At 46.7% G+C, this 17,819-nt stretch overlaps 2 protein-coding genes across 2 annotated transcripts; one reads left to right on the top strand and one right to left on the bottom strand.

Annotated features, from left to right (window-relative positions):
* Window positions 1-7,015, bottom strand: LOC311325965 (L-threonine ammonia-lyase; the record flags this gene model as incomplete). The annotated part of the gene is made up of 11 exons (XM_084458782.1): window positions 1-99; window positions 591-648; window positions 1,184-1,351; window positions 1,497-1,622; window positions 2,090-2,165; window positions 2,453-2,552; window positions 2,651-2,816; window positions 2,994-3,235; window positions 3,423-3,539; window positions 3,818-4,274; window positions 6,912-7,015. The coding sequence occupies 11 exons, from the start codon at window positions 7,013-7,015 to the stop codon at window positions 1-3; spliced, it is 1,713 nt and encodes a 570-aa protein (XP_084314908.1).
* A 5,841-nt stretch (window positions 7,016-12,856) lies between these two features.
* LOC311325964 (placenta-specific protein 9-like) lies at window positions 12,857-17,819 on the top strand (the record flags this gene model as incomplete). Its single annotated transcript, XM_084458781.1, has 3 exons — window positions 12,857-12,920; window positions 16,205-16,296; window positions 17,670-17,819. 3 exons carry the CDS (start codon window positions 12,857-12,859, stop codon window positions 17,817-17,819), a joined length of 306 nt encoding a protein of 101 aa, XP_084314907.1.

Here is a 17,819-nt window from a genome sequence, read left to right as displayed (position 1 = left end):
TCATCGGTCCAGCCAGCGCAGTGTGGGGTAATGCTCCAACAGTGTCCTACGGAGCTGAGAGCTCTGTGTCTTATCCCTGGTCTCCACCACACACTCCACCTGCCAACCCACGGCCCACGACACATGGTTAACCCCCAACAGCCATGACATCATCACTCACATGTACTGCACTCACTCACCGGACTAAGCTCATTATACTGTACATGAAGACTGACCCTCACTAGAGTGCAGTTACTGGATATAGCCTACAGTGTAACAACTGTTACCACAGCACTTCATTCACCGTAGCTGCCGCCACATCCCCTCTGCCTCCCATAGTGTACATACACAATGCAAACAGTTCAGTTTACAATGCAAATAGATCAGGCAAAGCTAAAACCCAGGCAACCTGGGTCATGTCAGGTCTTGGAGAAGGGGCCCTGAGACGTCTATACAGTTGATTAAGCAGGATCCAGAATGCACCACTCATCCTCACACTACCCTGCCCTGCCAACCCCAGTGGTGCCTGCGCCAAGGTTTCCATGGTGATGCCGGTGCATGGAGGAGCATCTGAGTGGATTGGGAAGGGTGGGGAGGGGGGCGGGGCGTACCTGAGCCTTGAAGAGATCTGCTCTGCCACAGTGTCTCCGCTGGCACACGTCCAACAGCCTGAGAGAGAGTCAGAAACAGAGGGAGACAGAGACGAAGAGTGAGAAAGAGAACACAGGCTGACAGTATAACAGCGAGGCGACGCGGGGGAGAAAAACATAGGCACAGCGGAAGACGGAGAAAGTGATGGGGAAGAGGAACGACAGGGGCGACAGGAGAACTCTAATTTGGCGTCCTCTCCTCCACGCGCGCGGAGAGCTGTCATGCTAGAGCCTCCGACGGCTCGTCCTGCTGCGCTGGCGAGATCGGGGTCAGCCGAGCAGATTCGGAACGGCGGTGTTTCCGTCACCGAGGCACTGCGAGTGTCCTAACTACACACACTCGTCTCTCCAGCCACATCAAGTGCACTTATCAAGACAGGCCATTAATACGCTCTGGCAGTACTGGGTTATGTTGCAACCTCAGCCTGCCAACTCACCCTTGGAGGCTCAGTGTGTTTCTGTGTGTTTCCGTGTGTGTATTTCTATGTATGTGTGGTTTTGTGTTCATAATGACCTCATCTATTTCTCTACAGTCCTCCCAGGATGCACCTCACCTGACGCCCTCCCGGGCCAATGTGTCCAGAAGTTTGGCCATGTCTCCGGGGACGTCTCCCAGCTGCACTTTAAACCTGCTGACCCGGTTGTCCAGGACCAGCGCACGGTCCACACACTGTCTAACCAGGTCCAGCTCCATGTTAGCGCTGCTCACCACCACTGCAACCCTAAAGAGACAAAAACAGCAATGGTTACATACAAACAGCAAAATATATAATGACGAAACACTGTATTGAAGCTGGTCAGTGCGTTACAAGACACTTTAGCCAGTTTAAAAAACATTATTGTTTTATCCCTATGTTTGGCTGTCACCTTTTGCCCTTCAGCTCAGGTAGTTGGCCAGACAAGATGGCCGCCAGTCCCATGGCTCCCTCTATGTCCACGGTGGAACGCTCAAACTCCTGGAACCGTAACATAGCCACCAGAGAGTCTTCCTCCCTGTGGAGAGATAGAGGTTATAGGGATCATCTTCCAGAGTCTGTTTTAGTGAAGAGCATCCTTTATGACAGTAGATGCTAGGGGTGTAACAATATATCGTGCCACAATATATCGCGATAGAGAAACGTCACAATACGTATCGTCAAGGTGAAAACAATATCGTGATATGTTTATTGTATATCAGTGAACGCTGGCTACGCAACGGTGGTAACAAACACATCTTTTGTCTCTAGGCCTCCATGATATTACAACAGTTAAGCTCTAAATTCAAAAAAGTGTAGTGGAGTAGAAATGTGGAGAAATGCACTATTGGTGTGAACAGCAGCACTACTGCAACGCTTCACACCTGCCCTTAGTGTATCATATCGTATTGTTATCGTCAACCCAATATCGTGTATCGTATCGTGAGATTAGTGTATCGTTACACCCCTAGTAGATGCAGTTCTTGTATCAAACGGATGGAGTACCTGACAGAGATGACTTTATCCACTAGTCTCTTAGCGAGCTCGAAGGTCTCGATGCTCAGTGTGTGCTCCACCAGGTCTGTGAGAGAGAGAGAGAGGGAGGGAGAGAGGGCTACATATCAGAGTCGTAGCAAGGGAACAATGAACGCGCTAGAGTGTGTGTGTGGGGGGAGGGCATTTTTAACTATACTTTTGTGGACCAAATATCCCGACAAGAATAGGTAAACCAGAACAATGTTCACTTGTGGGGACACACGGATGGGTTTTTTTTTGGGGGGGGGAAATAATGGTTAGAGTGTGTGTGTGTGTGTGTGTGTGCATGCGTGCATGTGTATTAGCGCAGCCAAGTGCACAAAAACCCGTTACCTCCATAGAGCTTCTGGTTTTGAGTGCTGTGCATGTCTTTGACTGGGCTGTCTATTTTGACGGACTGCAGTAGAAGAGGATAGCCTTCTGGTTCGACACCCTGACAAAGAGACATTCGGAATCAGCTGCTTCACTCACTTATCGTTGTATAATCCAGTTATGTATTTTGGAGACATTAGAAGTCCTGTGCTCACTTACTATGACCGTGATGTGTGAGTTGAGGTATTTGATGGCAGCCGCTGTGCCCACCAGTAAGCCACACTGCCCACCAGCGGGCACGACAATGGCATCTAGTTTGGGCACCTGCTCATGGATCTCTATGCCAACTGTGCCCAGGCCTGCCAGGTACATAGCGCTATCATGCCTGAGAGAGAGAGAGAGAGAGAGACAGAGAGACAGAGAGACTGCTCTTAACATCATTTATGTGGCAGTACATTGCTATTGAACTGAAAAATACTCATTCTATTTCCTCCCCATTGTAATGAAAAAGACATTCCGCCTAGTTGGGTTAGGATCGATTAAAGTCCCAGAACTGACTCACTCTTCCAGACAAAGGTATCCGTTTTCCTGGGCCAGGTGGCGGGCGTGCCTGAGCGAATCCCTGGCCGTGCTGCCGTAGGAGATGACCATGGCGCCGTAGTCGCGGTAGGTCCTGAGGCGTGGCGGCGAGCAGCTGGCCGGCATGATGACCAACACGGGGATGTTGAGCTCCACGGCGTGGTGGGCCACCGCCATGGAGAAGCTACAGTCTGTGGCCACGATCACCCCCTTCTTCTGCTGCTCCTGGGGAGGGAGGGGGGGGGGCAGCAAGTATGACGGTCACACAAGTGCTTGAGTGCACACACACACACACACACACCCGCACACGGATGTAGGGAAACAGGGATGCATCGATATGTGGACACATACAGTACACACACGCACGCTGACACACAGTGATGTAATGCATGGATGTAGAGATGGCCGTTACCAGTGGGAGGGAGGTGAGCAGGTACTGCACCCCTCTCTCCTTGGCTGAGCCTGTGTATTGGAGGTGCTCCTTCTTCAGGTAGATCTCCATGCCGTACTGTTTGGATAGTCTGGAGTACTGGGAACACAAACACGCAATACTCAGTCTGGAGTACTGGGAACACAAACATGCAATACTCAGTCTGGAGTACTGGGAACACAAACACGCAATACTCAGTCTGGAGTACTGGGAACACAAACACGCAATACTCAGTCTGGAGTACTGGGAACACAAACATGCAATACTCTTTCTATGCCTGATGTCGCCGGAACCGAAAATATAATATAGCATTAAAGAGGGTCTGGAATACTGCAGTGAAGGAGTTTATCTCTCTATAGGGCGGGGAGCTAGCGTACCGTGCAGGGGGTCTTCTGTATCCCCGACTGTATTTTGAAGGCTGCAGCACTGATGTCCTCAAAGCGGAGGTACTGGGGCGGCGGCTTGGGGGCCGCGGCCTTGCTGACGCGGCGGCCGCGCTTCCTGCGGGCCTCGGGGACGTCCGTCGGCTTGGTCTCGGGCGGCCGGGGCTCCACCGCCTTGCCGTCGCAGGCCTTCGCATCCCCGTTGGGGAGATCCTCCTTCGTCTCCTCCCAGGCCTTTGCATCTCCGTTGGGGAGATCCTCCTTCGTCTCCTCCCAGGCCTTTGCTTCTCCGTTGGGGAGATCCTCCTTCGTCTCCTCCCAGGCCTTTGCATCTCTGTTGGGGAGATCCTCCTTGATCTCCCTCATCTCCGTTTGGCACTCCTCCTCGCCGAAGTCCTTCAGACGGTCTGGCTCGATGACGGTAGGTCCACGGGTCATGAGGCAGTCCTCACTGGGGGAGAAAGGGAGAGAGAGAGACATAGAGAGAGAAAGAGAGAGGGAGAGGGGGGGAGAGACAGAGAGAGACAAAGAGAGACAGACAGCCCCAGAGGCAGACAAAGATAGAGAGGTAGAGAGAGAGAGAGATCCATGGTGAGTTACTAAACACAGCTGCTGTCTTTCATGTTCTCTCCGTAAACAAAGAACCATGTTTAGAGGAACACTGTGGAGAAAAAGTAATGGAGTAGTAGCAAAATGGGAGACAATAGGAAATGTAATTTCACAGTTCTTAAAGGTACCCAACGAAACGTGAATCAAAACAATCCGTTCTTTGTTTATTTTCGAAATTCCTCGATTATATGGTTCCTTGTAGTCTAATAAACATGTTGAATCACTTGAATGTCTTTCCTACCTTGTAATTTCTTCGCAAAATGATATTTAGCTAATGTTTTGAAAACAACAAAGATGTGTGAAACGTCACTATTATGTGCTCCGCGTATTGACGCAATGACGTAGTACGCGTTTTTCGGGGACCACCTTCTCAAATTTGCTCTAGAGCGCATACTAGTGGTCAAAAACTACATTGGGTACCTTTAACCAAGTTAGTTGATGGTGTACAGTATGTGTGTGTGTATGTTTGTGTCTATAACCACATAAGCAAATAAGACATGTTGTCTGGAAGTGAACGGATGCGACCCGGTCTATCTGTTTACAATAGAGGATAATCCATACAGATCACTGTTTGTGGACAAAGTTTTGACAACAAAAATAGCAGGAGTTTATGACCCATGAACAGACATCCTCACACACACACACACACACACACACACACACACACACACACACACACACACACACACACACACACACAATCTCTCCTTGGAACTCACCTTCAGCCATTAAATATAGAGTAAAATAATCTGACAGAATCTTATTTTCTATAATAATCTTATTGATGATAGCATAGTAAATTCATACTGGCTTTCCAATATGACTGAGTGGGAATATAATTTGTCATCAACACCGTCAATAAACTAAGATGACATGTGCACTGTAATATATTTAGATAATGACAGGACAGATTGCAGACTTCATCATGCAAACTCGTTAATTCATCAACAGGAGACACTACTGGCTGTATACACACACATTAGAAGATTAGATCTGTTTGGACAGCTGCCACGAGTGTCAGATTTCAGTTCAGGCTCTCACACTGAGATATACTGTATGAGCTACTGTCAAACAAAAATGGCCAAGTAGCAATTACATGCTATGCTTTGACAATCGCCAGACTACCTCTTCTACCGCTGATACAGATCAGACCCAGATGAGTTGACTTGACTCCATTGACTTGTCAACTCCAAACCTGAAGTTACAGACGCACCGGTGCACATGGAGTCACCAGGTGGCGATAGCAGCGGCTCATACAGCTTTTTCCTGTTCAGATTTTTCGTCTGCTTTCACCAACGTTCCACATCTCTCTGTCCAAACCAGAGTGGACTATTTATATCATCGGCTCAGATATAAACACTTCTCTGACCTCTCACCCCATTCCCTGATTTAACCGTCCTCCGAGGATGGTGCTCCTTCACCTCTGCGCCCTCTCGACCTCCATTGTTAATCTCTCACACTTTCTTTTGTGGATAACCCCATCCTTTCCTTTCATTCCTCTAACAGAGAATCTCTCTCTCTCTCTCTCTCTCTCCGTCTTCCTCCTTCTCCTCCCTCTCCTCTTGTCTACCCTGTAGGGATTCTGTCTGTCCGTTCTGATTCCTGGGGCCTGGGGAGGAAGGGGATGAGGAGGAGGCAGAGGAGCAGGCGGACGAGGAGCTGGCACCCCCGAGCGTGGAGGGCAGGGAAGGGAACTCTGTTGTTCCCAGGGACTGAGGACAGGGTCAGGGGGTCACGGGGAGGAGCAGGGGCAAGGGGCCGTGGCACAGACAGGGGCTAGGGAAGAGCCAGGAGCTTCGAGAGAGACAGGGATAGAGACGGGGGCTAGGCAAGGGGGGCAAGGCAGGGTGGATGAAGGGTCGACCGCGGGAGGTAGAGGAGCGAGGTGCAGGAGAAGGAGGGGGAGGATTCGGAGGAGAAGCAACAGGGCGTTGCTTTGGGAGGTGCAGCAGGAGTTTTAGTGTCCTCAGGATGGAGGGGGGGGTCCTCTCTCAACAGGGGGGGGTTGGCTCTGGGAAGGGGTCAGGGTATCAGGGGCAGTACATTACACTACATTTACATTACAGTCATTTAGCAGACGCTTTTATCCAAAGCAACTAACAATAATTGCATAACGTAACGTAGGAAAAGCCAATGTACTACTACTTGCCAGAACTCACAAGTGTATCTTCTTTCTAAAACAAGTGACCAAGAGCATAATCTAGTGCTGAAGGCAAAGTGCAAGAATAGCAATCTAAAATACAAGAGGTGCCTAAAAGGGAGGATCTTTGTAGTACTTCTTGAAGAGATGAGTTTTGTCTGCGACGAAAGATGGGCATCGATTCTTCTGTCCTGACGTCAGTGGGCAGTTCATTCCACCACTGCGGGGCCAGGACAGAGAAGAGCCGTGACCGTGTCGATCGACCGCAGGGGCCTCGGAGTGACGGGGCAACCAGTCGCCCCGAGGCAGCAGACCGTAGCGGTAGCAGTAGTGTCCCACCTTGGCCAGAAGGGGTCGTCCTCCTCTCCGTTGCCGGACCCCACTGCCTTCGGCGACGAGCCATCGGCCAAGTAGTCGTAGAAAATCTGGGCGGCGAAATTCATCCTTGTCGATGATAGACCTCCACTCACCCCACTCGGCTACGGTCCCAAGCTGGCCCCCAGTCAGGCAGCTCCTTCCCCAGTTCCTGCCTCAGTCTCTGTCTGTCACACGACGTAACTGGGCCAGCCTGTCTCCCTCCCCCGGGGCTATTTAAAGAGGGATTAACCTGGTGCACATAGCCTGCAGACCGGTGGCCTGCCTCCCACCTCACCCCCAGCCTCTCTAGTCCACTAGCAGACCTGGATTAACCCCCCCGCTGTGTGACAGGAGCGAATCAGACGCTCTAATAGGATAGATGCAGCTTTATCTGGAGTCTGGATGCAGCGACCGTGAGACAGAGCTAGGCTGGATCACGGACGAGACCACAGTCTGAACCGGAGTGTGTGTTGGAGAGGGGGAGAAAGAGGGGGAGATAAGGAGAAGAGGGAGATACACAGCGGGTAAGGGATGCTTGAGAGAGAGAGAGAGAAAGAGAAATCAAGCACTGTAGATCCTTCTCAGTTAGCGCAGGACAGAAAAGCGCTCCACCTCTGAACTCTGAGCTAGCTGCTAGTGAACCCTCCCCCAAAATCACAAGACCAAAGGTAACAAATCGTTGTTCCCCTCTGCTCTTTGAGACTTAAGTCCCTGACTTGGCCCACTTAAGAGAGAGGAATGTCCACTCAGTAAAGTAAAACAGTGACCTTCTACAGAGCTTAATGTCCACTAATGGTGTTTAAGTGTTCTTGCTAATGGTGTACCGTAGCCCTTCACGCTGTAAACCTTCATCCGAATCCGAATTTCGCGGAGGTTTACAGCGTAATGTAATTCCTGAACTTGAAATCCACGTATATCATACTTTTTTTTCGAGTTTTTCGAGTGTGCCCATAGCTAGCAACGAGCCAGGATGAGCGCGGCAACGTTATTGATGCATAACTCTGTACTGTACTACTAGGCCGACTGGAAAATTGGCTGGGAATTTCTGGTACAGTGTTAGATTGGTTTGAATCCTACTCAAAGGACAGGGACTATTTTGTGTCTATAGGCAATTACAAATCTGAGCTGACAAAAATGACCTGTGGAGTTCCCCAAGGCTTCATCCTGGGGCCTATTCTGTTCAACATTTACAATTTACTAACTCAAATTATGGAAAACAACAAAATATGTTACCATAGCTATGCAGATGACACACAAATCTATATCACCATATCACCAGGAGACTATAATCCCATACAAGCGCTGAGTAAGTGCATTCAACAAATCAATGATTGGATGTGCCAGAACTTTCTCCATCTAAACAAAAATAAAACTGAAGTAATTGTCTTTGGAGCTAAAGAAGAACGATTAAAAGTCAGTGCTCAACTTCAATCAGTAATGCTAAAAACCACAAATGAAGCCAGAAATCTTGTGTAGTCATGGACTCAGACCTGAATTTCAACAGCCACATTAAGTCAATTAGAAAGTCAGCCTACTATCACCTGAAAAATATATCAAAGGATTTATGTCCCAGAAGGATTTGGAAAAACTTATCCATGCATTTATCTTCAGTAGACTCGACTACTGTAACGGCATGTATACAGGTCTCTCTAAAAAATCGATCAGACAGCTGCAGCTGATTCAGAACGCTGCTGCTCGAGTCCTCACTAAGACTAAGAAAGTAGAGCATATAACACCAGTTCTAAGGTCTTTACACTGGCTTCCTGTCTGTCAAAGAATTGACTTTAAAATACTGCTGTTGGTTTATAAAGCACTGAATGGTCTAGGGCCAAAATATATTTCTGATCTGCTCATATGCTATGAACCATCCAGACCCCTCAGGTCGTCTGGCACAGGTCTGCTTTCTGTCCCAAGAGTTAAAACAAAACATGGAGAAGAAGCGTTCAGTTTTTATGCCCCACATATCTGGAACCAACTTCCAGAAAACTGCAGGTCTGCTGCAACTCTTGGTTCTTTTAAAACAAGCCTGAAGACTTTTCTTTTTGCCACTGCTTTCTAAGAGGAGTTATGTTTATCTGTATACTGCACTGTAACCTTTATTCCCGTATTCTATTTGTCCTGCTTTTTGTTTTAAATGTCTATAATGTCTTGCTTTTTGTTTTAATGCTTTTAATGTCTCATGTAAAGCACCTTGAATTGCCCTGTGGCTGAAATGTGCTATATAAATAAACTTGCCTTGCCTTGCCTTGCCTTACTGCACAAAACAGAAATATTTTAACCTGTACTAGTCAGAAAAATGCCAGGGAAGCCAGGAATAGGGCTAAACAGGGGACATGGGAGAGGTTGACACTCGTACACACACACACACACACACACACACACACACACACACACACACACACACACACACACACACACACACACACAGAAGTTTGTTTCTAACTTAATTCAATCTCAAATGGTGATAAATCAATACCATGTTTGCAATTCCTTTTCCTAAATGGGCATGCAATTTTGTTACAAAATCCATATTGAAAGTAATATATTGTATTATCATTTTCACTGAGTGTCCAATATCCAACCAATATCAATGAATAAACATGATCTGATCCTCTGCAACCCGATGGCTGTCAGGTAGCAACTTCCCAGATCCTGTGTGTAATGACGCTCTGGCCTCTCATGGACCAGAGGACCAACTAACTACTAATGATACTGGTGAGTCCTGTCCTGGTTTTCATGGGACCATAAAAGAGGCAACTAGATAACAGTCTGAGCGTTGGAGTAAATGCGTTATGACACATGAGCACAGCAATGATCGAGCGTGACTCCAACTCTTTGTCAGGGCGGAGGATCTTTTTCATTGGTTGCATGTACAGTATGTGCAAACAAACGTTTACCATTACCTACAGTAATAGGCTGTTGATCAGACAAGGAGGGCGAATCACTAGGCAGAACAGTGATGTTGAAATGGCATGTACCAACACACAGACCTGAAAACAGGATGTAAATAACTAACATAGGCCTACTGGAACCAGGCAGTATTTAATTGATCCCAGGGGGAAATTGACAATATAATTTTTTGTCGGGTAATGAAATATTAAAGTCAAAGTTAAAGTCAGGATAATTTGTCACATACTACATCATAGAGGTACAAAAGTAGTGAACTGTTCTTCCGTTAGCTCCCAAATTGTGTACACACTAAGCAATATAAGGTAAAAAAGAAAAGAAACATTGTGTTGTATAGCTAAATACATGATATAAAATAGGCCTACATATGAAAGGGATGGGAGCAGGGGGAGTAAGTGAAGTGTTAAATAGATAAGTGTAGGTATGGGTCTGAAGGAAGTATGAGTGGGTATATATACAGTAGCCTATATGTATCTATAGTCAAATTGATGTATTTCATCATGTATTTTAACGAAATGTCAAATAAATCTAATCAAATGTCAGCATTGAGATGAAAAACTAGGCTAGAAATGTTCCGATGGTATGCAAATTCTTGCAGATACTGCACATGACCACGCTCTTATTAACTATCCCATCTGGGAGTTTTTTGAAAGTCAACTTTCAAGTCAATGATGCTTTTGTGTGACATATGACATAGCCTATGGGGTAGTTTATCGCTTCAATAATGATAAAGGACAGGTTGGTTCGGAATTTAGCATTATATAAGCCATATCAAATGGTTATTTAAGATCATATGCAACAGCTGCTCTCCATCCAGGAGCTATACAATACAACAGGAGCAATACTATACAACAGTCAAGTGCAAAGCCCGCAGGATCATCAAAGACCCCAGCCACCCCAATCATGGCCTGTTTCAGCTGCTGCTATCTGGCAGACGGTATCGCAGCCTCAAGGCCCTGTAGAGACGCTTTCTTCCATCAGGCAGACAGACTCTTGAACAATGGATTACTAATGGCCTGTTGCCTGCCCGTGTCACTCACACACAGGCCTCAGGCTCAGACTGTACACACATAAACACACACCAACACTGCACATTTGCACCTTCGTGCACTATTCACTTTATGCACACTATTACGTCATATTGCTCTGTTTCATTATTGATTTATTGCACTGTTTTATTACTATTGTAGTATTTTATTACTATTTATCCTGTATTATTACTGTTTCTATTGCCATTGCCATCTTGTGTTGTTACTCTATTGCTGCTGTGAGGTTGAAGAGCCATAACCTAATAAGGTTACTCCCATGAACAATACCCGTTATGGCTTGTCCATCCTTGCCTGCACATCCTTCTCTCTCCTCTACCTCCGGTTCATCTACGCACCCCAGGCACTCTGCGTGTCGCCTCAGACCTGGCCTACAACACTCTGACTCTCCGGAATTTCTGCCGACTCCTACCTCACGGCCCTCTCCTCCCGCTCCACTCACCCCTCTGACTCGGATCCCGACCGTCCACAGCGATGATGCGTCCGCGGCTCTGCACACAGGTTCCTCATTCCTCATCACCACACCTGTCCCTCATCTGCAATCACCTTCAACCCCCTACAGGAACCTGGTCTACACTTCATTCGTGGACAGATATTGCCATAACCTACATGTGGTAAAGTATAGCCTCCAGCCTGCATTTTTGCTCTGGTGATTCGTAGTGCCGGTTCTCTCGCCTACTAACTTTACGTAGTTGTAGCGCTACATTTTTGTTCGTAGCTTTACCTGTGTTCATTATCACTTACCCTCCTTTGTCCTCCTTGTCTCTCCAGAATCCCGGGCCGCCTGCAGAGCCCTCCTTCCTTCTCCACCTCCAACCCCCTCCAGCACATTGACATGATCATTTTGTGGCAAACTCTTTTTGTGGCACCTGTTGTTTCATCCTTTTCATTTTTGTGGCAAACCTTTTGTGGCAACCCCTTTTTTTGTTCCATTGAGCCGCCCCTCCGGGCTTGAATCATTCAACTGCCTCCTCCTTGCTGTGCGCGTGGGTCTTACACACCAACCCTAATAGTACTGTACCTGTACAATGGATGTAACAACAAAGAATCTGAATCTTGGTTTTACAAACAATCTTCTTTCATCTTTCCTCCTGTCCTTTACATGTGATCCACGGACGGGTAGAACAAAGGTCTCTCCTTCCTTATCCTCTGTTTCCCATCTCCCCATCCTTTGACCCTCTCGTCATCCTCTTCCTCTCTGTCCTCCCCTCTTCGTTCCCTCATGCTTAACTCTCTCTCAAGAGCAGGTCAGACAGTGAGCACCTGAAAGTCTAGCTTACTGGAGATCATGTGTTTACTATCCAAGCTGTGTGTGTGTATGTCAGCACTAACCACAAACATCCTACAAGCAGTCCAGAAATAAAGTCTTCCAAAAAACAACGGCAACACCGCAATCCTTTCCTGTTCACTTCAGCAGTGTTTATTTGTGACCCCGACCTCCACAAGATTTTGCACAGCGAACAGTCAGGCTGCAAGCTGTAGATTTACTAAGGGGTCCCACCCCAGAAAAACCCTCATCCCTCCCTCCCTCCCCACCCTCTGCCTTCAGCCCCCTCCCAGATAGAGGGCTTTTGTTCTGCATTTAATGTTTTCATTAGGAAACTGGGCGCAACCGAGTGGGGAAGAGAGAGGGAGAGTGAATGCGAGAGCGAGGGAGCAGAGGGAAAGAGAGAGACGGCAGGGAGAGAGAGAGAAAGAGAGAAGAGAGAAGGGGTGAAAAGCTTGTTTCAGCTTAGATTATCGTTCAAGAATCTTTTGGGCACTGGCTGCACTGTGAGTATTTCCCTTTGCCTCTCCTCTCTTTCTCTCTTTCTCTCTCTCTCTCTCTCTCTCTCTCTCTCTCTCTCTCTCTCTCTCTCTCTCTCTCTCTCTCACACACACACACACACACACACCTCCCCTTTCTCTCCTGGCCAGCAACTGCTACGTATCTTCCTCTACCTCTCCAGCTGGACTCTAGGTTTTAAGTCCACCATGACCTGCCTCTCCACCTCCTCACTCGGACTCCTGCTCCTCCTCATTGGCTGCACAGCGGCAGGTAAGCAGCGTTATTGGGCGTGGCTAGGGTTCAGAGGTCAGTGGGGGGAGAGCCAGCCAGGAATAGAGGTGTCAGTTAGTTATACTGTAGCTCTGCTGTGGTGTTGTAGTTCTGAGATATGTTACAATTGACTGAGAGGCTGTTTCAGGAGCAACTATTTTGCTTTGATAAAAATGGATGAAACAGAAGATTCCTAGAATGATCTTTCAAACATCTCTATAGTTAATTTACTCATAATGAAGTCTGAAATGATTTGGTCAACTGTAACATCAACATGGATCTTTCCATGATTATGATGGTTCTCCTACAGTGATTTCTGTCCATGTCTTCATCATCGGTGGCTTGTCAGTTAGCATAGAGATCTCACAGTATGTGTGTGAGTATGGGGGTGATGGTTGGATCAACATTCATGCGAATATCTCATGTTAATCTGTGTGCCGTATGTGTGCATTTGTGCGTGCAAATCTACTTAGCACATCTGTTTCTTATTTTACTGCAGTGCTTGTATGCAGTGCTCATGCTTCATGTAACTGTCAGTACTGTTTTTGACAACAATCTGATGTTCCGTTCTTTTAGTGTCCAACACCTTCCCTCAAAAGTTTATAACTCTGACCCGTTTTCTCCTAACTGACTTCCAGAGAAACTCACAAAAATGTTGGCAACTTCTCCATGAGCAAATCTCTGTGTAACATCATTGAGGTTTGACAAATCGTGGCTGATTAGTTCTGTGTGTGAATGTGAGTGACTTCATACTGCAGGAATGGCCAACACACACACACACACACACACACACACACACACACACACACACATACATACACACACACACACACACACACACACACACACACACACACACACACACACATGCACACACACACACACACACACACATGCGCATACACAAACAAACACATGCACATAGTTAGTTGACACAAATGTTAGTCTTTTCCATTGGCAGGTTCAGTCCCTGTATTACACGTGCACAAACACACACACACACTTACACACACATACAGTACACACACACACACACACACACACACGCATGCACGCACAAACACATGCACACACACACATAAACATTGACACACACAAATACGCACACACATACACTCACACAAACATTTATGTTAGTTGACACAAATGTTAGTCTTTTCCATTGGCAGGCTCAGTCCCTGAATTACAAGTGTGCACACACACAAACACACACATACACACACACAAACTACACACACACACACAAACTGCTTCTCACTCTGGTTGCTATAGATCCAGGATATTTCTTGGAAAACAAGTGAATTGTTAGTATTTTCCATTGGCAGGCTCAGCCAGTCCCTGTATTAAGCAAGAGCAGGTAGAGTGGATAACTGTGTGTACTGACCTTATGCTCTGGGCCACGCTGTGTTCTCAATTTTTCACTCTACTGAGCTCACAACCCACTCCCCTGTGGAAAAGCAAATACTGTATACACACACAAACACATGCACGCACACAGATACACATGCACTCACACACACATACACACACACACATTCACACTGTGTATTCTCTCAGGGCGGAGTGTGTTAGGTCACACTATCTGTGGGACACTGTTTTCTTTTCCTATCGCCTGTTTCCTCTGAGAATAGGGGTCGCTCTCTCTCTCTCAACCTCCCGTAGCAGCTGTGACAGAATACTCACAGGACCATTCATTCATCACACATCAACGTCTAGCTCTCCACTGCTCTCTCTCCCACAATTACTGTACACGCGCACGCACACACACACACACTCACACTGACAGTCTTCTTCAGCTGTGCCTTTGTGGTGCCCCCCCACAGTGATAGCCAAAGCAGCACTGTATTGTAGGAAGGCCAGGGAATACTGGCATGCAACAACAAGCCACTCTAGTCCTGTTACTAATGCTACAGTACAGTGGAATCTCAACTGAAATATTGCTTACTTTGAGGTTACTTTAAGATCAATTTGTGGCCAACTGACGCACTATGTCTTGCTGTCATGAAAGATAAGTACGACTCTAAGAACATCCCTAGCTGTTCGAGATTTTCCCCTCAAATCTTACATTCATGCCGTGGATGTGCATGGCTCCTCTCCTGGATAAACCTGGCATGCCTCAGGACTCGGTAATGGGGCTTATAAAACTGCCTCCAATAAAAAACAGCAGAGTCGGCGGAGCCATCACAGGGCACTAGTGGTGCTGTCCACAGCCAACGGAAAAACAAACGGTCCTTATCTAGTGTCTCTACTTTCCCACTTGGCAGTCAAAGGAAGTTATGAATAAAAAGATCAATCTGATTAGTGCATTCTGGTGTACGGACAGCAAGTGGGATTGAATTGATCTCACTCTGTCTCGGTCTCAAACCATTTTGTGAAATGCAAAGATGTGAGAAAGTGAATTAGCGAGGCTTTTGGCAGATAAAGTAATAGGGCTGAGGAGAAATTGGAAACAGCCCTGCCAAGGCAACATAAAAACAGGAAATGGATGTCTGGATGGGGAGGATCGCTCGATGCATCGTTCAGAAGAACGCCTGTGCTCTGCGGCTAACATCAAACATTCCAACCGTGTTACAGTGTGAGCAGAAGCAACCCTGCACCACACAGAACAAACCACAGCCTGGAGGTGAGGGAGAAGGAGAGAGTTTCAGGAACAAAGGCGGATAATGGGACACATAAAACCTCTACAGCCAGGAAAGACCTGGACCAATGTATGGAGCCTGTCTCCTCCCTTAATGCAATCCATATTTACAGCTTTCCTTCTAGCTGAGACCACCTGGTGGATCTCCCCATGGGTATATCAAAGCCCCCTCACTCTGTACTACGTACACTATCTCATACACTTCAAGTAAATAATTTCAGGGTGGTGGGTACAGGGATGCTTGCAGCCGTCGGTGTACTGTCTCTGGATCAGTAGCATCTTCTCTGTGTAAACTATTAGGCTACCCAGTGAGGATTGGTGTTCCCTGATCCCAGTTCAGTTTGAGGGGGCGCCGTGTCAGCAGAAGGGCTGGGCCAGGGAACTAGTGAACTGAGAGGCTGGCCCACAGAGACAGTAATAGGAAACATGTGGGGGGAGCTGTTAACATGAGAGAGAGAGAGAGAGAGAGAGAGAGAGAGAGAGAGAGAGAGAGAGAGAGAGAGAGGAGGGGGGAGGGAAGGAGGGAGAGATAATATAGAAAAAACAAGGATACACGTCTGTGAATTTGAATGTCCGGTACTGTACTTTAATTATATAATATGTATGGGATGTGCCAAACACTGTACTGTTCTGTGTTTTTCATCAGGACCCCAGTCTGACCCCCAGCCCAGAGCTGTCCGACTGAGTGCCTGTCAGGAACAGAGTGCTCTTCATGACCGACTGGATGTGGTGGAGAAAGTAAAATCTCTTTTTGATGTCTTTCTCTCTCTCTTCCTGACAGACTTACAGTACACATCAGCTCTTTCAAAGTAGTTTGCAGTGAAGACGCTTCAATAATTCAAGGCATTTGGGGCATTTCCTCATGGTCTATGGCATGACGTCTGTACAGTATATCAACTTCTTCATTTCAAAGAATCCACACTGTTTCTGGCCAATGTTGCCCATTCCAACCTAATTGCTATGGCATTTATTTGGATATCAGGATCCAGGGTGGCTTGCTATTTCACAATGAGTTCAACAGCTCTCTTAAAGTTAGTGAAACCCTAATATGACCTACAGTATACTGTAAACGTTGTCTAGTGTTCTCAGTACACAACATTCAGCCCCATTCATTGTTGGCACACAGGCTTGTTGTTTCTCAATGAAGTAGAGCAACTGCTGTCGTGAATCACCAAAGCCCTCTTAAAGGACTGGTTCAGTATTTAGCATTATAAGCCATGTTATATGGTTATTTACAATCATATATAACGGCCCATATCAAAGTTTCAACAAACGTTGCACTCTTGAGATATGACCTGTCACCGCTAACACACACAATGGATCAATACGTGCATCTAGAAAATCGCTCAAAAACACCAGAACCTCTCGTTTTCAAAGACAGGAAACTTACAGAGTGGTCACTGATGTTCATTAATGTTCTGACAATAAAATCTCTGCAATGTCAATTATGCTTCCTATCGGGTTTTACAGGTGTCATTTAGCATAAAACAGTACATCGCAGTACATACGTTTATAAACTTCCGCTTGAACTTTGGGTGGACTTGACTGAGTTTAGAGGCTACCGTAGAAGAAGAAGAGGAGGAAGAAGAAGAAGAAGAAGAAGAAGAAGAGCCGCTTCCAGATCACAGGCCTACACAACAACAACAACAAGTTGAGAAGGATTGCTTTGCAGTTGGTTGATAGTTTTAAGTAGAAGTGTTTGGTGATCGGCCTTGTTGTTGGAGATGTTTAGATTCACCCACGTTCCATTTTGTATCATTGATAAATAAAACCTGAAACGAAGCATACTTTGTAGTGATTTTATGTCAGAACATCAACTGGCACCAGTGACCACTTGGTGAATTTCCTGTCTTTGAAAACGAGAGTTTATAGTGTTTTTGATTGATTTTCCATACGCACCTATTGACCCACTGTGTGCTATTAACGGCGACAGGTCATATCTCGAGAGTGCAAAGTTTGTTGAAACTTTGATGTGGGCTGTTGTATATAACATGGCTTATAATGCTAAATACCAAACCAGACTTTTAAGTGATTTGTTGTTCACCCCTCATCGTAACAAACTCTCAGAACTGACCCACTAATTAGCCCCCCACCCCTATGTCCCCCTGCAGCGTGTAGAGGACACTGTTCAGAAGCTGGAGGCGGAGCTCACCACCCTCTTGGACATCATTGAAGCCCCTGAGTGGAGCCCCCTTCTGGACACCAGAGGCGGACCGGTGGTGGACATCCTGGATGGCCAGGGAGAGAGGGCAGGCTCCTGA

This window comes from Borostomias antarcticus, assembly GCF_949987555.1.
Source record: "Borostomias antarcticus genome assembly, chromosome: 25".
NCBI lineage: Eukaryota > Metazoa > Chordata > Actinopteri > Stomiiformes > Stomiidae > Borostomias > Borostomias antarcticus.
Note: the sequence above shows the minus strand (reverse complement) of the source record. Positions and strands in the feature narration are given on the sequence as shown.